The following is a 26646-nucleotide window of genomic DNA, read 5'->3' as shown; positions in this document are numbered from 1 at the left end:
TGTGAGGTCTACCTGGCCCTATGGCCTAGTAGTAGGCTACCCAAACCACAGATGGACCATCTGCAAAATCATTTCTTGCTCTAGGCCTCCTTCAAATCTAGCAGGCTTTATAATAATAATATATTATTATTATTATATAATTATATATAATTTATTATTATTATTATCATTACTTTTTAAATAGGCCCCACACCCCGTGTGGTGCCCATCACAGGACTTGAACTCATGACCCTGAGATCAAGACTGGAGCTCAGGTCGAGTTGGACACTTAACCAGCTGAGTCATCCAGGCACCCCTAAATCTAGAAGCTTTTCGATTCATATGATAAATGGGTCATAGCAGTATTCCCAGCTGCAGAATATTCTGCCACCAAAACCTAAAGAGGTCTAGCCTATCCTTTACTTTGGAGGGAATGTCCCAGAATGACCTGGACCACTAGACACTTCCCTACAAAAAAACTGCATCATTGAGTCAGCTTTTGAATATTTGTGGAGTCTATCTCTCCCACCCTGTGTTACTATGAAGGAGATGTGGTTGCATGCCCTAGGCCCCTGAACCCCTATATCCCCAAATCATACCATTAGTAAAGATCCCTCAGCATTCGTGAGGTTGATCTTCCACTCTCTGGAACACTCATACTTTACCAAGGAACCCATAATTATCTCCACGTTTTGTTCAATAATATTGTGGACCAATATTATTCTGCAGAATATCCAGATGGTCCATGCCCCATTGAAATATATTATGAGACAAGAAATTTAACATAGTTCCAAGGAAAGACTGCAAGTGTATGTTGTTGTCTGCCCCATGTGAATGTTAACTTCTTCTGATCCTCTTTTTTATACATATGGAAAAGAATGTATTCCAAATCTCCGTTTACTGGTTATGGAATCTCAACAGCCACATAGCACATAACCAAAGATGTGTTAATTTTTCAACTAAAGATATCATATTTGATACACCTGCCATAATTGGGATTGCCATTTGGTTAAGTTTGTGGTTAATCCACTGTCATCTTTCACAAATACATCCCGTTTTTGCATAGGCTAGACTGATGAATTAAATGAAGAAAAAATGGTACCACAATCCTTATAACCTTTAAGGTTTTGAGGATAGCATGAATCTTTTCCATTCCCCTGTGGACAGAAATTTGTTTTTGATTTATTATCTTGGTCAAGAAGGGGTTAGTGGGACAGTTTCAGGGACTCCCACTTTCACTGCAGTTGAATCATCCTTCAAAATATAGTTAACTGTAAACTTCTAGAACAATGCTGGTACCTGCTTCATAAATGGACCGTAAGCTAGGCCCTTACAAGAAACAAAATCAGTAGATGGGTTTTCAGGATGTATTTAGTAAGTTCTTTCTAGAATGCCCACTTTTCTGAGTCTTTTATCATTTCCACCAACTGGCTACAGCAGACTGGTATCTCTACCACATTAAATGTAAGCTTCCAATATGTAAATATTCAAGCTTCCAAGAAGCTTCCAAGCAGTATATTAGAACCATTTCCAGAGTGTTAACTTCTGTATCACAGGAGGGTGCCCCCATATTAACATAGTCTCCCTTATTCAGCTTTACATTCCACCCCCCCATTCTGATCCAACACCTTCAGCACCCACTCTCAGGAATACCTTTCTAGTTACTATTGTAGTTGTTAGTTATTCTTACAACTCTGTTGGCATATAATCCATCCCTCCCTTGGCAGGCTCAGTACTTTACCAGTTGGGTTATGCTGATATATGATCTTAGTTGCTGGTTATGTGACGAAGAGGGGAGAAAGGGACAGATTCAGAAGGGGTTAGAATTATTTTGTAAGTCACCTGCCTCATTTGAGGATTCTGCATAGTCTTCAACCAAGAGGCAGGAAAGGCTCTATCTTTCAATGAAGGGGATTGGACCACTTGTACAAGTTTAAGTTTCAGGATAATCCAGCAGTACAAGGTCTACATGTATATATACCCAGATAACACTATACCAAATTTCTGTGTCACTTTACTTTTCAGGCTCTGGCTTTAGCATACAAGGCTTTCCTAAGCTAAGAATTAAGCTTTCTCTTGAGGCCTGTAACTTTTATAATCAAGTCTTATGCCTGGTCTTAAGTTCTGTCTGTTCTCCAGCTACAGGATCTGAAGGTCTCTTTAAAAGCTGCCCAAGAGGCCCTCTGACTATCATACTTGGCTTTAAATTGATGATTGATTGCCCTGGGCTTGTTATTTCATCTCTTCAAAGCACCAATGACATTCAGAAATAGCTTCTCAATTCCACAGTCTTTATAATTTATATTTCTCTTATACCTCTCAAATGCCAGAAATATTGCACAAGCCAGTGCATCTCCTTCTGCCTATATCTTATCCCTGTTGACCTCAGTGACAGCCTTAGCAATTACACTGTGGCTGCATGCCAAAACCATGCAAACTCCACCTACCACCAGTGACAAGGTATTTATTGCAAATTGGCCCTCAAGGTTTTAACTCCAGGATCCCATTCTTAAGAGTCTGTTCCCAAAGACCACTTTTAGGACAGTCTTAATTTAGTTTCCCTAGAAATAGAGCCCAGTCCAGGGTTTCAGATGCTTTGCTGAGATAGATCTTTTCAAGAATACCTATAAGAGTGGAAGTTATGCAGCATAAGGAAGGAGGAAGAGTTGATCAAGAATACGGTCTCAGGAAAGTCTAGTCAAGGCCTGATCCATGGAGATTACAAGAGATATAGAATATAAATCTCACCACAGTATTGTCCCCTCTTGAGGCAAGAAAGCTAGACTTTTGTACCCCTATATCAGTCAGACATAGTCTACCTGCCATCCCTGAAAGCTCAAGGGTGGGAGGGAAAGTGTCACAACTTCCCTAGCTAGACTGGTCCCATCAGCCAAGGGCAATTTTCAGGGGGCAAGAGGTGCAGACATAGGAGGCTAGGAGAGTGGGGTGGGAACTATGATAACTTTGTGGCCAACACTGCCAGTGGCTGGGATATGGATATAACAATCCAGGAAAGGTGACCTAAGTAGGGTACCACAGCTTCTACTAAGCTAGAAAAATTACTGACCTCAGGAATAAATTAATGACCCCCGATAGTTTTTTTTTTTAAGATTTTATTTGAGAGAGATAGTGACAGAGAGCACAAGGAGGGGGGAGAGGGAGAAGCAGGATCCCCGTGGAGCCTGACATGGGGCCTGATCCCAGGACCCCGGGACCACGACCCGAGCCAAAGGCAGACGCCCAACCTACTGAGCCACCCAGGCGCCCCGACCCCTGATAGTTTTTTTAAATAAATTATTCCAAGATCTGTTTGGGCATAGAAAAGAATTATTATATATACACAAATGTCCATATAATCAAAGCTCTGTGAAGAAGTTGCATAAGATTACAGGAAGAAATTAAAATGCCTGTGTGGAGAAACTCATAAGATGACATCAAACTGAGGACTAGAAGTTGGCACCACAAAGCATTTGGCTGGGCAGGACACATAGGACAAATTCATTTGGCTGCCAGCATAACTCCCTCCTTGTCTCCTTCAGGAGTGGCTGCCAGCTAGTAGCAACTCAAACTCTACCCACACATAGGTAAGGAACTATGTGGTAACCAGTTCAGAAAGTCAGCTCTTTAATTATAACATTATTTGCTTCCTCTTGGATGACAAATAAAGATGAACTTCTTTTGAATCCATCAATAAATCTTTAATATGTAAAAGAACAAAGACCTTATAACATCTTGAAGAAAAAAATAGAAAAGCAATTTTTTTTTTTTTTTTAAAGTAGCATTGTTGAAATCCAGAAGTCATCAATGGTCGAGAGACCTTAATATTTTTTCTGGACGTTGTGAAGGAGAATGACCTACATTAAAGGAAAGACTGATTGGTGTTGATTAGCTGTTATTCAACATTAGCAAAGGAGAAGAGCTTAACCTATAAACTGAGTGGTTAAGTCCAACAGGACTCAGGAAATCCCCAAGTTCTTCACAGAACGACAAAAAGCAAAGACAGCCTTTAAATTAAGTCCACCTCCCAGAGGGGCTGGCTACTGCTTTTTTTTTTTTTTTTTTTAACTACATCTGGTGGACAGTATGTACTAAAGGAAGTTTGCTTTTTACCATGGTGTTTTTCAGCAAAGGCAGTTGGGTGAGTAGAAGGGGAGACAGTGGTTTGCAACATCTCAGCTAACTTTAGACCAACTCAATACATCCAAAAGGAAGAGGTGGGGGAAGGACTAGGTGGAACCATGAATTTCTCTAACACACTAACTATCATTATTTCTCTCTTTCCTCCCTACTGGCAATCACACTTTGAACTGTTTTAGACAATCCACACCACCAGGAATTAGAGAAGAAAATGTGCTGGTGAGAAATTAAAGGACTTTGGGAACCCAGCTAGAGGCCACAGGACAGGGAGCCCCAATTTTCTACCCCTGGCTTTACATGGGTCATGAAGTCTTCCAAAACTTCAGAGTAAAGGCTGCATCACTGGATCCTTGAGTGGTCTATTGATGGATCTCACCTCCTGGACTATTCTCTATGTGAAACTACACCCCACAAAGTCCACTCACTACACCAGGACAATCCATCCTCCACATAAGAGCAATGCTTATAAAATAGTAAAATAAAAACTACTTGAAGACCATCAAAAATAATTGTTCGCATAAGGAATAGCAAGCAATTGTTAAAAGAGACATGTTAGAAGTGGAGAGAACTTCCAGGCTGCTGAAGGCATCCACATCCCTGGAGGGTGGGGGCACCCTAAACTCCCTGGGGACTGATGCTCCTGTGCTCGGGACACTCCTGGACGTCGACTCTGTGTTACCTCTTCCTCTGGTGGTTCAGCTCTCTTCTTCGTGTTAAGTGGATGCTAGTTGATATGTTTGAGAAGCCCATGAAGGAAGGAAATGAGGAAAACCTCGAGCCACCACTCACAAAGAAACTGAGGCCCTCGGTTCAACAAAGTGTGAAGAACTGAATCCTGCCAGTGACTACATGCCCTGGAAAGTGGGTCCTTCCCCAGTCGAGCCTTCAGATGATTATGTTCAGAAGACCCATCTAGGCTGTGCCAAGATTCCAGAGAGAAGAAACAGCGAGACAACATATTTCGTCCACTCTTCAAACCTGCTCAGGAACAAAAAGAGTGTCCCAGCCGCCTGTTTGGTGCAACAAATATTGAGGATGAGTCTACAGAAGTCCCCTAAAGGAGTCAGTATGGAGGACCACTGACCTGCCTCAGTGATAAACCGAGGGAATTCCAAGAAGCTTTAGCTACTTTAATTAACAATAATTTTGGGAGAGGGGAAAAGATGGTGGAGGAATAGAGGACCCTATCCCAACCCGTCCCCAGAATTGAGCTGGATATCCACTGAACCACTCTGAACACCCATGAAATCAGCCTGAGACGTAAGAAGATAGATCTGGATCTCTACAAACAGAATATCACAGGCAGTTGGTTTCGAGGTATGACGCGGGAAGCCCTGATTCTGTGGGCAGATATCGTAGGATAAATGGAAGGGGAAGGGAGCTCTGGCAATCCTGCACCACTAGTGAGCAAGAGCCTCCCACGCTGGGGACAGGGCACAGACTCACTGACCAGTAGCAATGGGGAAAAGACTTTAGGGCAGCCCCCTGGACTGAAACCCAGAGTGGCAGGGCTACATGTGTGAACTGGGGGTGGCTGGCAATTGTAGAAGCACAAAGGGCAGAGACGTGCCCTGACCTGGAGGCAAGGACTGGGAGCACTGCTGAGGGGCCCATAACCCAGGATGCTGCAGTTTATAGTAGCACAGAAAGAAATGGAGATAGTGTGGCATGGAGAGCTCACTGAAGAACAGACTGCAATCTCTCTGCTCTGAGGCAGAGGGTTGGAAACAATCTCTTCTGCTCTGACTCTTGGAAGAGATGTGGACAGCCACCAGGGAAAGCCACCAGAGAAAAAAAAGCCCCCAAAAAACAGTTTTCACTGGGCCCATCCCCTGCCATAGGGGCCAGGGCAACTCTGCCCAAACAGGGTTGCCTGAGTAACAGTGTGGCAGGCCCTTCCCCCAGAAGACAGGCTGGGAGAACAAGAGGCCAGCAACCCTAAGGTCCCTACAAAACAGGTGCATCTTGCTTGGGTTGTGGTCAATAATTTGGACTCTGTACATTCTCTCAACCACCCCTCAACAGAATGACTAGGAGGAGGAACCCCCAAATAGGAAAACTCAGAGACTGTGACTTCTGCCACAGATTTACAAATGGATTCAGATATAACCAAGATGTTGGAGATGGAATTCAGGGTAGCAATTGTGAAGACAATAGCTAGAATGGAGAAATCGATTAATGGCAACATAGAGTCTCTAAGGTCAGAAATGAAAGCTGAATTGGCAGAACTTAAAAATGCTATCAATGAAATCCAATCTAATCTAGATAATCTAACAGCTAGGGTAAGTGAGGCAGAAGAATGAATTAGTGATCTAGAAGACCAATTAATAGACAAGAAGGAAAAAGAGGAGGCCAGGGAAAAACAACTCAAAACCCACAAAAATAGAATCAGAGAAATAAGTGACACCATGAAACGTTCCAATGTCAGAATTACTGGGATCCCTGAGGGGGTGGGGAGATAAAGGACTAGAAGATATAGCTGAGAACTTCCCTAATCTGGGGAATGAAACAAACATTCACGTCCTAGAGGCAGAGAGGACCCCTCCCAAGATCAAGGAAAACAGACCAATGCCCTGGCATGTAATAGTAAAACTCGCAAATCTTAGAACCAAGTAAACCATCTTAAGGGCAGTTAGGGGGGAGAGATTCCTTACATACAGAGGGAGGAACATCAGAATAATGTCAGACCTACCCACAGAGATCTGGCAAGCCAGAAAGGGCTGGCAAGACATATTCAGGGTACTAAACAAGAAGAACATGCAGCTAAGAATACTTGATCTGGCAAGACTCATTTAGAATGGATAGAGAGATGCAGAGCTTCCAAGATTGGCAGAAACTGAAAGAATATGTGACCACTAAGGTCCACTGGTCCTGCAAGAAATATTAAGGGGGAGGGGGTTCTATAAAAGGAGAAAGACCCCAAGAGGGATACAGAACAGAAATTTACAGAGACAATCTATAGAAACAAGGACTTCACAGGCAACATGATGACAATAAATTTATATCTTTCTATAATCACTCTCAACATGAGTGGCCTAAATGCTCCCATAAAACGGCACAGGGTTGCAGATTGGATAAAAAGACAGGACCCGTCCATATGCTGTCTACAAGAGACTCACTTTGAACCTAGAGATACATCCAGCCTGAAAGTGAAGGGATGGAGTTCCATCTTCCATGCCAACGGACCTCGAAAGAAAGCTGAGGTAGCAATTCTTATATAAGACAAATTAGATTTTAAGCTAAAGCCTATAGTTAGAGACACAGAAGGACACTATAACATTCTTAAAGGGTCTATCCCACAAGAAGATCTAACAATTGTAAATATCTATGCCCCCAACATGGCAGCAGCCATCTATATAAGCCAGCTGTTAACCAAAATAAAGAGTCATATTCATAATAACAAGTTAATTGTAAGAGTCTTCAATACTCCACTCTCAACGATAGATCATCTAAGCAGAAAATCAATGAAGAAACAAGAGCTTTGAATGACACACTGGACCAGATGGACCTCATAGACATATACAGAACATTCCACCCTAAAACAACAGAATACTCATTCTTCTCGAGTGCATATGGAACTTTCCCCAGAATAGAACACATACTGGGTCACAAATCAGGTCTCAACTGATACCAAAAGATTGAGATTATTCCCTGCATATTCTCAGACCATAATTCTTTAAAAACTGGAACTCAATCACAAGAAAAAAATTGGAAGAAATTCAAACACTTGGAAGCTAAAGACCACTCTGCTCAAGAATGTTTGGGTCAACCAGGAAATCAAAGAAGAACTTAAAACAATTCGTGGAACCAATGAAAATGAAAACACATCAGTCCAAAACCTATGGGATACTACAAAGGCAGTCCTAAGAGGGAAATACATAGCCATCCAAGCCTCACTCAAAAAACAAAACAAAACAAAAAACTGAGCAACCTGGAGGAAATGGATGCCTTCCTGGAAACCTATAAACTCCCAAGACTGAAACAGGAAGAAATGGACAACCTGAATAGGCCAATAACCAGTAACGAGATTGAAGCAGTGATCAAAAACCTCCCAAAAAACAGGAGTCCAGGGCCTGATGGATTCCCTGGGGAATTCTACCAAACATTCAAAGAAGAAATAATACCCATTCCTCTGAAGCTGTTTCGAAAAATAGAAACAGAAGGAAAGCTTCCATACTCATCCTATGAGGCCAGCATTCCTTTAATCCCCAAACCAGGTAAAGACCCCATCAAAAAGGAGAATTTCAGACCGATATCCCCAGTGAATATGGATTCCAAAATTCTCAACAAAATCCTAGCTAATAGGATACAACAATACATTAAAGGATCATCCACCATGACCAAGTGGGATTTATCCCTGGGATGCAAAGGTGGTTCAACATTCGAAAATCAATCAATATGATAGAACACATTAATGAGAGGAGAGAGAAGAACCATACGGTCCTCTCAATTGATGCAGAAAAAGCATTTGACAAAATACAGCAACCTTTCCTGATTAAAACTCTTTAGAGTATAGGGATAGAGGGAACATTCTTCAAGCTCATAAAATCCATCTATGAAAACCCCACAGCAAATATTATCCTCAATGGGGAAAAGCTGAGAGACTTTCCCTTTAGATCAGGAACACAACAAGGATGCCCACTCTCACCACTATTGTCCAACATAGTACTAGAAGTCCTAGCAACAGCAATCAGACAACAAAAAAGAAATAAAACGTATTCAAATTGGCAAAGAAGAAGTACAACTCTCTCTCTTCCCAGAGGACATGATACTTTATGTGGAAAACCCAAGAGACTCCACCCGCAAATTACTAGAACTCATCCAGCAATACAGTAATGTGGCAGGATACAAAATCAATGCACAGAAATCAGTTGCTTTCTTATACACTAACAATGCAACTGTAGAAAGAGAAATTAGAGAAACGATTCCATTTACAATAGCACCAAAAACCATAAGATACCTCAGAATAAACCTAACCAAAGAAGTAAAGGATCTATATTCTAGGAACTACAGAACACTCATGAAAGAAATTGAAGAAGACACAAAAAGATGGAAAAACTTTCCATGCTGTGGATCGGAAGAATAAACATTGCTAAAAGGTCTATGCTACCCAGAGCAATCTATACCTTCAACGTCATCCCAATCAAAATTCCAATGACATTTTTCAAAGTGCTGGAACAAACAATCCTAAAATGTGTATGGAATCAGAAAAGACCCCGAATCACCATGGAAATGTTGAAAAAGAAAAAGCTGGGGGCATCATGTTGCCTGATTTCAAGCTATATTACAAAGCAATGATTACCAAGACAGCATGGTACTGGCAAAATAAAACAGACATATAGACCAATGGAACAGAATAGAGAGCCCAGATATAGGCCCTCAACTCTATGATCAAATAATCTTTGACAAAGCAGAAAAAAATATGCAATGGAAAAAGTCTCTTCAATATATGGTGCTGGGAAAATTGGACAGCTATATACAGAAGAATGAAAGTCCACTATTCTCTAACACTATACACAAAGATAAACTCAAAATGGATGAAAGACCTCAATGTGAGACAGGAATCCATCAAAATCCTAGAGGAGAACATAGGCAGTAACCTCTTTGATGTTGGCCACAGCAAATTCTTTCAAGATACATCTCCAAAGCCTAGTGAAACAAAAGCAAAAATGAACTTTTGGGACTTCATCAAGATAAAATGCTTCTGCACAGCAAAGGAAACAGTCAACAAAACAGAGAGGCAACCCACAGAATGGAAGAAGATATTTGCAAATGACACTACAGATAAAGGGCTGGTATCCAGGATCTATAAAGAACATCTCAAACTCAACACCCAAAAAACAAATAATCAAGTCAAAAAATGGGCAGAAGACACGAACAGACACTTCTCCAAAGAAGACATACAAATGGCTAACAGACACATGAAAAAATGTTCATCATCTTTAGCCATCAGGGAAATCCAAATCAAAACCACACTGAGATACCACCTTACACCAGTTAGAATGGCAAAAATTGACAAGGCAAGAAACAACAAATGTTGGAGAGATTGTGGAGAAAGGGTAACCCTCTTACACTGCTGGTGGGAATGCAAGTTGGTACAGCCACTTTGGAAAACAGTGTGGAGGTGCCTCAAAAAATTAAAAATAGAGCTACCCTATGACCCAGCAATTGCACTCCTGGGTATTTACCCCAAAGACACAGTTGTAGTGAAAAGAAGAGTCATATGCACCCCAGTGTTCATAGCAGCAATGTCTGCAATAGCCAAACTGTGGAAAGAGCCGAGATGCCCTTTAACAGATGAATGGATAAAGAAGATGCGGTCCATATAGACAATGGAATATTACTCAGCCATCAGAAAGGATGAATACCCAACTTTTATATCAACATGGATGGGACTGGAGGAGATTATGCTAAGTGAAATAAATCAAGCAGAGAAAGTCAATTATCATATGGTTTCACTTATTTGTGGAACATAAGGAATAGCATGGAGGACATTAGGAGAAGGAAAGGAAAAATGAAGGGGGGGAATTGGAGGGATAGACGAACCATGAGAGACTATGGACTCTGAGAAACAAACTGAGGGTTTTAGAGGGGAGGAGGGTGGAGGGATGGGTTAGACCAATTATGGGTATTAAGGAGGGCACGTACTGCATGGAGCACTGGGTGTTATATGAAAACAATGAATTGTGGATCACTACATCAAAAACTAATGATGTATTGTATGGTTACTAACATAACATAATAAAATTAAATTAAATTAAGAAACAAAAAAAAAATAAGAGAGACATGTTAGATCCAGATTAACTCAGACCAAAAAAAAAAGCCAAGATATATTAAGGAAAAAAAATAAGTATGGAAGAGTCTTTATAGAATGGTTACATTTTTATTTGGAAATTTTAAGCATGTTTAAGTAGATATAATATGGAAATAGTATATAATGCAGGCATAAAACAATATCTAAAGTCATATTTAACAAAATGCATATTGTGATTATATATTAATGTTAAGATTACAGGAAATTTTTTTACTCTTTGTATTTTTACTACCTAAATGTTTACTTTTTTTAATCAGAAAAAAAATCAATACAAATGTTTCCATTATAGTGGTAGCTTACCATATGGAGCTGATAAAAATGTTGATGTTTCATGATTGTTCATGTGTTTCCTCTCTTCAGTATGTGTTCTTTTTCTATTATCTTAACAACAACTTATTTAGAAGTTGAAAATCCAATAGAAAGAAATTCTGACCACTAGGCAAGACAGAATTTTGCTTCACCTTTGAAAATAATGGCTCCCTGTTCAGGCTATATATTGGTGCAGTACTGGCAAAAGTACAGCATCCCAACTTTAGTGTGATGATACTACTTCTTTCACGTGATGGTGTTAAAGCAATTTATATCTTTGAAATTTGGTTTATTTATATAGAATAAACTTCAAACATCTATTTATGATAATGATGGATTAAATAATTCTTTCTAATACTCCTGCTAAAGACACAGGGAAAACTGAATAAATTAAAAAAAAAACTAGATATTCAAATATTTTAATGTATCAGAAATCTAAAAAGGGATTGAAGGCCAAGATCTAGGAGAAGCTGAAACCTAGACAGGTAAATTCGGTAATTAAAGCCACCTTTCTCCTAGGGACAGCTGCAGTTCCCAAAAATCTGGCTCAAAGTCTAAGTAGATGAACAGCTCATGTTAAGAGTCAGGGTGAACTAAAAGTAGCTCTCTCAGTGACTGATACCCAACTTTCTCTTTTCTTTTTTTTTTCTTTATCTTTCCTTTTTTTGGATTCCCAATTTTAAATCATCTTGATAATGGGGCTTGGATTAAAGTGATTCCAGATTGCTAATTTCTCTGTCTGACAAAAGCAAAGGTAAAACCACTTGAGAGAAAAATAGTCTCATCCTGTGCTTCAGATAACTTTTATAAATTTTCATCTGGGATTATTTTCTTTTTGCCCAAAGGGCATCCTTCAGTATTTCCTATAGTAGAATCTGCTGATGATGAAGGCTTTCAGTTTTTGCTTGAAATAAATTCTTTCACCTTCATTCCTGATGATTCCTCCCCTCCACGCCCCGCCCCGACCTTGGAATAAAATTCTGGGCTGTTAGTAATTTTCTTTTAGCACCTTAAAGATACAATTCCATTGTCTTCTGATTCCCATTGTTTATACTACATCATCACCAATAATCAAATTTTCAGGTGCCTTGAACTCCAAAAGCCATACTGATATTCTCAATAAGTCAATAATAAATGGATTAGATAGACTTCTACAAAAGGTCTCCACTCAGTGTCTCTACCTCTTCAACATCCAGTTACTCATTAAAATCCATTGCAGTGTGGCTTCTATTTCCAACAGTCTTCTGGAATTATTCTCATTAAGAATAACAACATCTTTGTTGCTGATTCATAGGACATGCAGTAATATTTTATTGTTTTCTGAGAAGCACTTTCCACAGTCAAACATATTTTCCTTTATGCTAGATAATCCTATAAGCACACTCTTTTGCTTTTCCTCATCTCTATCAAGGCATTCCTTCTTCTTTGACTTTTCAAACTCCTCTTCTCTTTGCAGCCTATACTTTGGCCCTATTGACAGTTCTTTTGGTTCCTCAATGCCACACAATCTTCTGGCTCTTTGTGCTAGTGTCTCCCTGCCTAAAGCAGCCACTCCTCTTATCTTGGCAACTTCTTCAAGTTAAGTCATATTCACCTTGGTTCTCAATTTAAATGTCATTTCCTTTGGAAAAAATTTTCCCATACCCCCAACACTAGGTTTAGAGCTCCCATTATTTGCTATCAACTACATGGTTATAAAAGTTATATTATACCATTAATAATTTGTTTGGTTATATTATTTCTTGCTAGGATTGTTAGCTCTAAGAAAACAGGGACATATTCTTGTTCACTATTGAGTCTCCAAGGTTGAGCACACAGTCTAGTCTCTATTAGGCAGTTAATAAGTATTTCTTGAGTAAATAAATCTGACCTATTCTCTCCATCTTTCCATGCACTATGCCAGTCCCCCATTCAGCTTTCATTACTGGATTTCTGCAAACACATGTCTATCTCTCTCTCATCTCACATCTTAACCTACACAATGTTTTCAGATTAATGCACTCTATTTCACCTTTAAATATTATCATGTCCCCTTCCTTTCCACCAAACACATATTCCTGGGCAATCTCAATCAATCTATACATTCACTAATGCATCTCCAAATACATACACAGTTGCATATATATAATGTAAAATGTTATAATTACATATTTATTTTATATTGAGACTCACAGGCTTGAAGATAACACACATAGGCAATTAAATATGGGTGATAATGAGTTAAACTGTGGGCAACATGTTATAGTTACATATTTGTAACATAAATGCACATTTGTTATATTTGAAACATTTGTTATATACACAAATTTGTAATTATAACACAATTCCCATAACATAACTCATTTTCTTACATATTTCTAAGTGCCTACTATTATCTTCAAACCTATGAGTTTCAATTTATTCATTATTAAGACATGGGTAATGATCCCATTATAATTATAAAATATTTTAGTCCCTTTTTTTCCTGTCTCAATTTAAGCATTCCACAGACATACTCTGGTCATTTTGTCAAATACATAATTGAATACCTTAAACATACCACAAAATTTACCCTGTTATTGACTGAATTCTGTTCCTCCAAAATTCATAAGTTAAAGCCCTAGCCCACATTATAACTATATTAAAGATAGGGCTTTTCAAGAGGTAATTGAGGTTAAATGAGGTCATAAAGCTGGGGACCTAAACCAACAGTATTTTATACACTTTATTAGATCTTTATAAAACCTAATCCAATAGGACTGGTACAGGGATGCACATGCACAGAGGAAAGGCCATGTGAGGACCCAGTGAGAAGCCAGCTGTCTGCAAGCCAAAAAAGAAAGGCCTCAGGAGAAACCAAACCTGCTGGAACCTTGATCTTGGACTTCCAGCCTCCAGAACTGTGAGCAAATAAATTTCTGTTGTTTAAGCCACCTAATCTGTGGTATTTTGTTATGGCAGCTCTAGTACACTTAATACAATCACCCTCCATGTCACCAAACCAATCTCAAATCATCTGGATAGGTCCTTCTCCCTTAATTCTTATATCCAGATTTCCTAAGATTTTCATCAATATCTTTCTCCTCAATAAGGCTGGATTTTGCATTTTTGTTTTATACCCTCCACTTTATCTCCTCGGTCCAAGTTTCTTCATTTTCCTGAACTAGAGGCCTCCCCTTAACTGTTCTTTTCTGCCTCCAGTCTTGATCTGCTTTACTCTGAACTCAACCTGCTACCTCAGTCAACTTCTACAAGACAAAGGTTATTGGGTCACTTTCTTCTCATAAGCCTCTAGCTCCATGAGCTACAGGACGAAGGACAAATGCCTATATGTGGTCTTTTGGAATAGGGCCCAAATAAACTGTCCAGCCTTTTCTCCGTTGCTGTTTCTCTAAGCTCTGGGCACATGAAAAAGGCTATAGTTTGGTCAGCCTTCCTCTCTTGGACTATAAATGTTTGCTTATTTATCTCTTGACTCAGTGAAGCCTTTCCAACATACTTGAATAGAATAGATCATCCTTTTTAGAGTGTCATCATTACTGGTTTTTCTTTTTTTTTTTTTTTTTTAAGATTTTTATTTATTTATTTTACAGAGAGATAGAGAGAGCATGCACAAGCAGGGGGAGTGGCAGGCAGAGGGAGAGGGAGAAGCAGGCTCCCCGCTGAGCAGAGAGCCCAACGTGGGGCTCCATCGCAGAACCCTGGGATTATGACCCTAGCTGAAGGCAGATGCTTAACCGACTGAGCCACCCAGGCACCCCGTTTTTTCTTTTACTCACATCTTTGTTATACATTTATAATATGCACTGAGTACATTTACTTGGCTCTCTCACTGAATATGAATCTTTTGAAAGTAAGAATAGCATGTAATTCATACTTGTATTTTGTATACAGCATCAGACCTGACCACAGTATTTGAAAAACAATTGTTTCATAAATGAATAGATAAAATAATAAATCAATGGTATTCAAACTCAAATATTCAGCTCAAAAGTCTTTTAAAAAATTCTACTGGCATAGAATAAAGTCTGGACTTCAAATATCCAAGACACTTTCTCTGGACAAAAACAACATTTTTCCATTTTCATGCTTCTGTTTATAGCATTTCCACATTTAGTTCCAGTCCAAGTATTACCTCACACAAGCTAGAAGTAACTTTAACTTTGTCTTCTTAATAGAATGGCTTTCTGTCTAATAATATTTATTAGTGTATGCTATCATCTCTTTTAGACTTTGAGATTTTTTAAAGTAAAAATTTACAGCTGACTCATCTTCAGATTTAATGCCTAGTCCTGTTCATATAGCAGACACTCAGTAGAAACATGATGACATTCACTTTATGAGTATTTATTGAGTAAATCAGTTGCTTTCAGACACTGTATTCATGAGTCTTACCATTAAAAAACAGTTTTGCACACACACCCATATTATATGTCTATTTAATTATTTATAAATGAAAACATGTATTAAATTATAATATACTTATGGATTATAATATGTTCAGAGAAACTAAAAAAAATTAAAGATTAAAAAAAATAAATATATGGCACCTGGGTGGCTCAGTCATTAAGCATCTGCCTTCAGCTCAGGTCATGATCCCAGGGTCCTGGGATCGAGGCCCACATCAGGCTCCCTGCTCGGCGGGAAGCCTGCTTCTCCCTCTCCCACTCCCCCTGCTTGTGCTCCCTCTCTTGCTGCGTCTCTCTCTGTCAAATAAATAAAATCTTAATAAACAAACAAACAAACAAACAAATAAATAAATAAATATGGAAGTTCTCATATTTTTTCCCTGCATCTCAATGGATCTGCTATGCACTCTTTTTGGGGTAAGCCCTTCTTCAGAGACCACTAAGATAAACATTATTCCTATTATACTATAGTGCAAGGATTATTAATAACCTGCAGTAGTACTGCTCTAGTCATCTAATGTTGTTGAGAAATGAGCATTCAACATAGTTTACTTACTATGTAATGGAAGTTTAACCCATTATAGGTAGGAAGGGAATCTGGCCAGCTGCCAAGTTGTTCACTGAATGCCCACCACATGCTAAATACCATGGCACATCCTTTGTGTCCACGATCTCATTTAATTCTGAAAACAATCCTGTGAAGGATGTACTGTTAGGCCCATCTTACAAATAAGAAAACAAATTTTCAGAAAATTAAGATGTTCATGATAGTCACAGTCTAGGCAGCATAGTCTAGACCTAGGATTGGAATCCACGTTTGCCTATAGTCTTCCTAATATACCCAATCACAGCAACATTTTTAAAATTTGTTTTCTTCTTTAATCTAAAAATCCATGTTAAAATGATCAAACATTTCCTTTTCTTTTTAAACTCATAGGCTGAATCTCTCTTGGCATCATCTTTACTCTGGCCCTCTGGCCTGTGCTGTGACAGTCTACACAGGCATAGAGATCAGGATAGGAGCCCTGGTTCAGACACTGATCCCTGAGTATGTAAGTACCCTGATACCTTTTTCACTGATGAAAGTTCATGTTGTCAACTCACTTTTACATCATCTGCCCCATTGTTTGATAAGTAAAATAAGTGTATGCAGATGCAACACCTCTTTTTCACAAAATTAATTTCTGAATCAAAAATTAAAGCAGAAAAAAACTAAGTAGATAATCTTACCTTCTTATTTTGGGTTAGGAAATTTCTTTTTTAATTATTAACATATAATGTATTATTTGTTTCAGGGGTACAGGTCTGTGATTCATTAGTCTTACACAACACACAGTGGTCACCACAACACATACCCTCCCCAATATTACCTTCTTGAAAATTATATTGCTGTAACTTTTCTAATCAATATCTATTGAGCTTTGAGCACCAGTTAAAATGGATTATGGTATTTTGTCTACCTAATATAATAAAAAATTATAATTTCCTTTTTAGCTTTCATTCTTTCCTCTAGGCCACTTATCCAAGATATGATGATGGAACACTTTACCATGTTGACTGCCATATGTTTTTGGTTGAGGAGTAAGTAGATGGGCACAAAAATACAGATAAGAATAGACTCCTATTTCAGGACACTTGGTTGTGTCTTGAGAAAGGAGGATCACAGTGGCAACTAAGTGAGACCACTTAATGGATGGTAACCAGCATAAGGTCTCACCTTTCTCTGTTAGGGCAGCACAACCCAGCTGTGCCAGTCAATCTTTCAATAAATAAATTTGGCATTCTCAACAGAGGATGGATTCTGTAACACAGCTTAGGTCTACTGTTAGGAATATGTTTTAGACAGAACATCCAGTTGGAAACTTCAAATCTTTCTTTGCAATTTTGTATTATGGCTGGCCTTAATACTATAAGGAACTACAAGGAATCTCTTTCATACTGGAAGATATACCTCTAGAATAGTGCTATAAGGAATACAGTAATACTCCAGAAAGCTACTGATGGTGATATGACCTGGCTTGATCTTTCCTTGCTGAGTTGTGCTAGGGTAATGTGTGCATAGTATAACACAACATTTGGATGCTAAGAGACAGCTAAATCTGAATGATTGTTATTTTTTTTGACTCCCCTTTTTCCCTTATTCTCTGCAACGTCAGTAAATTATGGCCTGCAAGTGAAATCCAGCTGACACTCTGGTTTTGTATGGTGCAAAGCTAAGGTTTTTACATTTTTAAAGGACTGGAACAACAACAACAAAATTGTGCCACAGAGATTTATATGGCCCACAAAGCCTGAAATATTTACTGTTTGGTTACTTGCAGAAAAAGTCTATCAACTCATGCCCTAGAAAACAGTATAGAGTTTTCCTTCTACTTCTACCTTCTGCCTTTCACAATCTGTATCCTCTGCTTTTAAGAGGGCTTATTGCTTAATAGTCTTCTAAGATTTGTTTCCATTGCTAATCCCTGTCATTTTATTGACTTCTACTCAATTCTTCTTGTCTTTCCAACATCACTTGCCCTCCATTTCCTTTCCCTATTGTGTTCTCCTGCAATTCTTGACTTCAATATAGAGGAGCTTGGCATTTAATAACTGATACAAAAAAAAAATGTGTCTTGCTTGGTAACTAATTATGAAGCATTATATATGTAATCTTCAGTATTCATCTTAATTTTTGTTACTTCTTCAGGTCAAAAAAACCAACAAAAGAAAGCTTAAAAACATTTCCCCTCATTTCATGCCCTCCTTTTTATCTAGCTACTTTCCCTCACTCCTTTGTTAAAAATTTCATTCTTTTTCTCTTTAACTTTCATGACCCTAAGCAGTTCTAGTCCACTCACTTGTTACTGATTATCTCACCTCCAGGCAATTGAAGCAAAACTCAATTTCTTTTCTGCTTGAGGTTTTTTGTTTGTTTGAAATGTCAAATGTAGTCATATATATATATATATATATATATATATATATATATATATATACCTTAAAGTTTTCTAAATTACGTTTCACTTTTTAAAGATGAATTGAAGCTATAGAGGAGTGAACTGGACTTTATCCAACATGGGTTTCAGATAGGCGGCTTGGTAACTACCAATGATCAACACAAAAAAGAGGTATCAAAACAGTTGCCCATTTTCACCTCATTATATACATGAACGTGATGAAATGCACTTAACTTTTTTTCTCATCTTACAGCATGAGACCCCTTACAACACCACATAATTTACAGACCTATGAGGAGATAAGTATGACTATAAGAAGGTCTTCAATTCCTCTCTGATATTTTCACCAAGTCATCTTCACATTCTAAATATTTCCTATTAAAATCTTCAGTGGTATGTATTTTGACTTTTTTTTAAATTTACTTTCAAAAAATATGTGTGCTTTTTTTCAGTCCTTTCTATTATCACAATGTGTATAAATGATAGGACAATGTAGTCCTAAAACGTCCAACACCCTAAGCATTATGAAAAAAAAGTATGTTATGCAATGTTCTAACATCTACTTAATCCATAAAGACAAAGAAGAGTTCTCTCATTATTTGATGTAATATAGGATATATTCTGGTTATTCAAGAACAAGAACTTCAAACCTGAATGGCAACAACATTTCTATGTAATGAGTCTGTTTACACACACCAAATTTAAATGTCTTTTTTTTTTTTTACTGGTATCTTTCGTAGATTAAATCAAACCCTAAGGATGTAATCAAATTAAGAGGATTAGTACTCATTAATAAGCTGGCAGTAATATTTCATCAAAAGTTTGCTAAGTCTCTCTCTGCTAAACCAATAGATAAAAGCAGGCAGTGCATAAAAGTGTCTGTCTACTGCATTAAAATATGACGAAAATAATATTTCTTAACATTGCCAAAGAACCATCTATTTCTGGAGATCATACCAGTTCCCATTGCATAGGCCAGTAAGGGTCATTAAACACCAATGGGTCTCTGAGTCCTTCTTCAGAGTCAATGACATTGTAGACTTCACTCGGGATCTCATTTTCCTCTACACAAGGTCTGCAGGGCAAAGATGGCAAATGAACTATGAAAAACATAATCACTGCTTTTACTGTTGCTTTTTTTGTCATAAAAATTCCATTTATTTAAATTCCATTAAAAAGCACATTTGGCTGCCGAGAGCATAAATACACACTTTTATTATACTTAGCATTTTTCACTTTCAAAAAAAAATTCTGACATTTGTTTAGATAAAAATGTTAAAATATTTTTAAACTACCTGTTTTAGCTAACCACTTTCTATGCATTTGTTGCATACAATAAATGCTGGAAAAATGAATGATTTGAAATGCAATTCAAAAGCTCTGTATGTATTTCCCATTAGAAGTTATCAGCTTACACTGATCATTATCCTTACCATGTCATGTGCCTGCCACTTTGACTTTTCCCAAAATACATCTCTTAGGAGAGTGATTTAAATTACTGGAGCTGTAGTAAATAACACTGTTTTTAAAACTCAGTTTTCTAATTGCTCTGATGTATTTAATAAATCATTAACCGAGCAAGTGACAGTGCTAGAAATTCAGGCAGGCCTTTAACACAATGTTCTCCTAAAGACAAAACTGTAACTCAGTCATTCATACCTGCCTGTGCACCTTGGAGGATTCCCAAAACCAAATATTGGGGGAAATAATCAAGCAATAACATTGACAGCAACTCTATCATAGAAATAAATTTCAGTTTAGTAAAATGATAGAAGAAATTAAGCTCTCATATATTAGAGTCATTCTTATTTATAAACATATACAAGATTAAACTACTATAAATTTATTAAGAATAGGAATTACATCTAATTTCGAGAAAGTCCCAGACTGTGCACATAGGGTGTTTGGGAATTATCTGCCAATTTTTTTTTTTTTTTTTTTTAAAGATTTATTTATTTATTTATTTGAGACAGAGAGAATGAGAGAGACAGAGAGCACATGAGAGGGGGGAGGGTCAGAGGGAGAAGCAGGCTCCCTGCTGAGCAGGGAGCCCCATGCGGGACTCGATCCCGGGACTCCAGGATCATGACCTGAGCCGAAGGCAGTCGCTTAACCAACTGAGCCACCCAGGCGCCCCTATCTGCCAATTTTTAACAGCTTATCAAAATGGAATAGCTGAGTATCAACATTTATATAAGAAGATATATCCAGAAATGTTGTCTATGTCATTTGCAAACAGTGAAAAATGAAACAACTTAAATGTCTTCAAGTATAAAATTGTTTTTAAAATCATGTTATATTCACACAATGAAATACTATTTTACCTACAAGTGTCAATTGGATCCCTTTGGATCAATCTCAAAAATTATAAGGAGCGGGGCACCTGGGTGGTTCAGTCGTTAAGCATCTGCCTTCGGCTCAGGTCATGATCCCAGGGTCCTGGAATCGAGCCCCACATCGGGCTCCCTGCTCAGCGGGAAGCCTGCCTCTCCCTCTCCCACTCCCCCTGCTTGTGTTCCCTCTCTCGCTGTGTCTCTCTCTGTCAAATAAATAAATAAAATCTTTAAAAAAAAAATTATAAGGAGAAGGCAGAAGGCTATGTACGTTTTGTTATCATTTATATAAAGTTTAAGTCATCCCAAAATAACTTTATAAATTATTTTAAAATGATATATATAAAGTATATGAATCTAAGCATACAAAGAAGACTCCTCTGAAGAAGGTGAAGAGGGGAATAGTTTTAGGAAGGGTACACAGAGGAATTAAAGTCTAGTGATTTATTCCTTTAAAAAACCTGGAGCCATTATGACAAAATGATAAAGTCAACAAAATAGAGATGTTGTGTACATATTACACATTATATCGGTGTGTATATTTATATGTATATTTGGAATATGTTATCATGACAAGACACACATACACAAACAAAACTAGTACAGCCTAGCTGTTACATCAGTGAGCCAAAGACGGCTTCTGTACATTGGCCCTATGTTGTTTACTTCACAGCAAGCTGGGACCTACTAGCTCCAAAGCCCACTGGCACCAACAAAACTCAAATTTTTACACATCCACTTCTTATAAATATAGTCCAAATAAGCAGAATTTTAGCCATTTACAGCCTTCCTGCCTTGCATAATGCACAAAACTGTACCCAATATCTGAGAGCCATAGGTAAGGTAAACTCTGTGGCTATAAAAGGTTGCAAGTTTCTGCTGCCCTTCAGAGCTCTCTGACCCAGAGACGCCATTATGCTGCTGAGTAAAATCATCTAGACTCATAACACCCTCTTTAACCCTCTTTCCCAGGACTTCCGTTTGCCCTCTTCCCCTTCTGGGGAGTAGCCCTCATCAGTTACCTCTGGAAGGTCTCCTGCCGTGAGGGACTTTCCCCATGCAAACCTGCCAAAGCACTGCCCCGATAAAACTCGTTGTGTACTGCTGCCACCTCATGGTCATATCTGTTTCCTTGATCAGCCCCCAAATCCCTCAATATCAATACCGGTAAAAAGAAGTGGGAAAGACAGCAGAATGGGGTCAGAAGACCTGACTTCTAGATTGTGCACCCACGTTGGCTCTTTCAGTGATCAGAAGGGTTCAAATGCATTAATTTAGCTAAACATTTCCAGACTTTTGTCAAGAAGAGGATCGTTATTTCTCCAGGAATGGCTGTTAGCTGTGTTTTCAGAAAAATAAATTCAGACACATTTGGGTGGCCACTTAAAGTACTGTTATATCGTCCAAGAAGAATGTAGCATGGTGTTCACAGTTGGGACCCTCCCAGCCTGCCCTACTTGCACATTGAAGCCCTCCTTCCTCTACCACTGCAATGACCACAGTTCCTATCAACTATCAAAGGACAGTATTTGAAACTTACGAAATAAAAAGTTTAAGTAGGAGAGAAAAGGAAGTTCTATTAAATGTAAGAATTTAATTTTAAAATACCAAAGCAGTGACAACGAAAGTGGAATAAAAGTAATCATAAAGCAATAAGGTAATACAAATTATTAAAACAACTTATGAAAATGAGGAATTAAAAGTACTTGGGCATAGAAAAATATTTATTATAATCTCATTGTTTATTTCTTCATATATTCATATAGGCATGAGTATTTATGGAAGAATACTTAAGAAAATGTAAAAATGAGAGATCAAGAACATTTCCTTATGACCCTCTGTACCATCTGATTTTTTTTTTACCAAGTTCCTGCACATTTACATTTAAAAAAACTTTTTAAGACAAAACAAATATCAAAATTTGGGAGTTAGAAGTTTTAATAAAATTTCTATTTTTTTAAATATTTCTATTCAATCTAAGGTCAGCAAGCTATACTTGCCCCAATGTCACAAATTTTGACCTTTGCTCTATATTCTCAAAATTCTACTATATATCATTGTAATTCAGAGATGTAAGAATCTGATATCTTGAGACAACAGCAAGTAAGAATTGAATAGGTTACTTCATTCTAAGATTTGACATAAATTAACATTATAATCAATTGAATCTGAAAAGCACCTCATTTTGTCTAACTCAGAATAAAGGGATTAATTTTTCAGACAATTATATTTCGATGTAAACAGTTATATCTTCATTTTTATATCCCATTCAGCTGTTTTCTCAAGACTAAATTGAGAGAATATCTAAATATTTTGTTAATCTAAACTGGTTAGCCTTTCAAAATATTTTTATTTATACTTACATTTTAGCACATTTGCTAAATTGCAACATTTCATATTCCTCTCTATTACTGGCTCCTGAACACACCGATCTGTACCAAGTCTATATGGGTGACACAGATGCAGTGACCAACAGGTGCCTTCCTCATCTTGCATATCCCTGAAGAGCACTTGTTGTCTTCAAAATGATTTAAGTGACCTAGGCTTAAAACATCCCATTGCAACAATCATGATTCCTATAACTGAAGAAAATTACGTGAAAGCTACATCTTCTCTGTTGGATTCAAATTCACAGGAACACATAGCTGAGATTCAGAGCCCTAAATACGATGTCATATAGGAAAATGCCAAGGTGGCTCTGAATGATGATGATTTCCTTTCAATTTCTGAAAATAGTAATATTAGCCATTGCATCATTATTTATTATCCTTCTGCTAGATGTTCTATAGAAAAGCTGTATTTTGGAGAGTAGTAAATTGATTCTACCAGCTTTATTTAATTGTGCATCTGTATACACATACATACACATACAACTATTTAACAATGAAATGAAGAATTAAAAAATTAGAAATAACTTAGCATATATACTCTTTGTATTTCCTAACAAGTTTCTTTTACTTTTTTTTTTAGAAAAGCAAATGTAACAGATTAAAAAAAAAAAAAAATTGGCCCAGGGACTATCTTTGAGACAGCCATGGGGAATACACTGCTATAGAGAATGAAGTCGCAGTCATGATACAGTTAGAAGTTTGGGAGCCTCGCCAAGAACAAGTTGGTAAGGCCTGCAGACTAACCTCAGTTCGTGCAGTTTTCAGGCATATAATAGCTGCATGGTTAGAAGCCACTAACTCACCTGAACCCTATTCCCAGTTTTCCCTCTATGTCTTCTAAACCTCACAGCATGGTTTAGAAAATGTGTTATCTTTGAAGAGACACCAACTTACTAACTATCCACCTGACAGTATACACAGCTTTGCATCCAAGCAGGAGAAGCTTCTATAGGAAATTGTTAAGACTTTTAAAAACTTAAGGCAATTATGCAAAATAGTCTCCACTGTGGAAAGAAAATAAAAATCATCTGAAATAATAAATCTTTTTATTCTTTCTTATTACTACATACTACAAAAACACACAAACAACAACAACAAAAAACTTGTGTATTCCTTTAAAAATTTGCAAATCCATTACTAGTCCAGGGGTCAACAAACTTTCTGTAAAGGAACAGACTGTAAATAATTTAGACTTTGTGGGCCTTCGTGGTCTCTGTTACAACTCTTCAACTCTGCCATAGTAGCAAGAAAGCAGCTACAGACAATGCATTAACAAATGGCCTGAATTCCAGTAAAATTTTATTTACAAAATGAGATGCAGGCAGAATTTGGCCTTTGGCCTTTGGCCCATGGTTCTGAATCCCAGTGCTGGTCTATAGCATGCTTTTACCAATCATACAGTTTATAACTATTGAAATGAACATCTATAAATAAGTATAAAGGAAAAATGTATCCACTCCGTACTGAGGTATATGTGCAATTCACTCTTTAACTAGGGCACTAAATTCCAGAGAAAAGTGAAAAATGACAAGAATTAAATAAATACACTTCTTTCTAGTACAGTTTTCCCCTGCTATCCGAAAGTAGAGCGTTCCTATGAAACCTTTCCTAAGCTGAAATGACATAATGAGAAGAAGCAATTACCATTAATTTATACAGAAAAAATTTTGAGCATTCCCAGACCCCCCTCAAAAAAAAATAACCTCTCTTAGGCTTTCCTTAGGACATGTCTTGCTAACGGATGCACAAAATAAATCAAGATAAAGCATAGAAGCTCACAGACACCCTTCAAAGCTATGGCGGCTTGATGCTGAGATGCTGAGTGTAGTTCCAGGGGAAGGAGATAGGTGGCGCCACTCTTGTTACTTGAGTTGCGCCCTGCCTCCGTAAGGGTTCACTGCCAAACAAACGCTAAACACTATTCACTCTTTGCCCCTTATTGTCAAAGCAAAAATCCTCTTTGGATTTCTTTCAGTTAGTGAAAACAGGTACTAATGTAGGTTTTTTTTTTTTTTTTTTGTAAAAGCAAAGCTGAGTAATACAAACTTTCGAAAAGCTGTAGATAACTGTACTTCCATTTTGGGTCTTTGTATTTAGCTTTTCGTCTGGCTTTTTGTTGTGTTATTTTTTTGTTTTTAATGATTATGATCATGACCCGAGCCGAAATCAAGAGTCCGACGCTTAACCAACTGGTTAAGTCACCCAGGAGTCCCATGTTGTTTTAAAAATAGGAACTGATCATACTACTTGAGAGAAGGGAAACCAGCATTTCAAAGGGCAGCGTGCTGACAGTTGAGTTCTCTGCTAGATGAACTGGACATTGACTTATCACAAGAAAACAAATGAATGTTTTCAGTGAATACTCTATAAAGTGTGCTTTTACTGAAAGATCAGCAAATAAATATAAAATGTACTTCTTCCAAAATTTAAGATTCAAAGTAAAAGCTTTCTAGAAGAGATTTCTAGAATTCATCAGATATTGGCTTAACTCCACAGCACAGCGTTTCTTTAATTACCATCCCATAAAGCATTCTGACAGCCCAAATGCAATGCTTAGTAAGCATTTTACCTCCAGACAGCTTGAAGATGTATGGTAGCACTAAAATTATAATACTCACCAGGACTTGTTCTGTCATCCAACTTTGGGAATGGAGCATACTTGTCTCTATAATGAGCTGTCTGATGTTCTATCCAGTTTACCTGTGGCAAACAGGAGTAAACATAACTACCTAAACATTGGCATATTAGTGAGATGCAAACAACATATTCTTCTTTTAAGCAAGGATAAGTCATCATACATAATTTACTCACACTTACACTTTGATGCAAAATAGAATGCATTTAAAATTTTTCAGCATAAATTAAAATTTACTCTAGGGCAATAACTTGTCACAATTTTCTCATAATTTTGAGATCTGACTAATGTACTGATTAAAATCTATAGAGACAGAAATGCACCATCATTTGTCCATTGTAGGCACACAGAATGATTTAGTGCTTTAAACTTTGTTCCAGGACGCACATGTCCTTCACAGACTAAGCTTGCTTTATTAGATGTTAAGGTATTAAGTTGTATGGTTGAAGTTTTAGCAATATATACAAACTAGTAAAATAAAAAGTACTTACTAATTAAATAATGTAAGATATTGCTGTATTTGTTTATGCTTACGAAAACTAGGGTGAAATAAGATCACATAAATTATTAGCTTTGTTAAAATCTACAAAAAGTCTTTTTAACAATCAGTTTTATTATGCAATAATAAGAAAGAATTTTCACTACTAAAAGTTAACAATCTTAGACAACTAATAGAGTTTATTTTTGGTAGCCATAAATAAAGAAAATGTAGGATCCACAAG

At 37.5% G+C, this 26646-nt stretch overlaps 1 protein-coding gene across 1 annotated transcript in view; it reads right to left on the bottom strand.

Moving 5' to 3' along the window:
* The window catches only part of LOC118001450, a 469207-nt gene that overhangs the window by 66393 nt on the left and 376168 nt on the right, over positions 1 to 26646 (bottom strand). Inside the window, exons 7-8 of the mRNA XM_034991563.1 lie at positions 25908 to 25989; positions 19524 to 19666 (exon numbers count right to left, since the gene is read on the bottom strand). Coding sequence (XP_034847454.1) covers positions 19524 to 19666; positions 25908 to 25989 — 225 coding nt within the window. The remainder of the gene's footprint in view (positions 1 to 19523; positions 19667 to 25907; positions 25990 to 26646) is intronic.

Source organism: Mirounga leonina, unplaced genomic scaffold, assembly GCF_011800145.1.
Source record: "Mirounga leonina isolate KUSES-001 unplaced genomic scaffold, KU_Mleo_1.0 Mir_53, whole genome shotgun sequence".
Taxonomy (NCBI): Eukaryota; Metazoa; Chordata; class Mammalia; order Carnivora; family Phocidae; genus Mirounga; species Mirounga leonina.
This window is presented reverse-complemented; position numbering and strand designations above follow the sequence as displayed.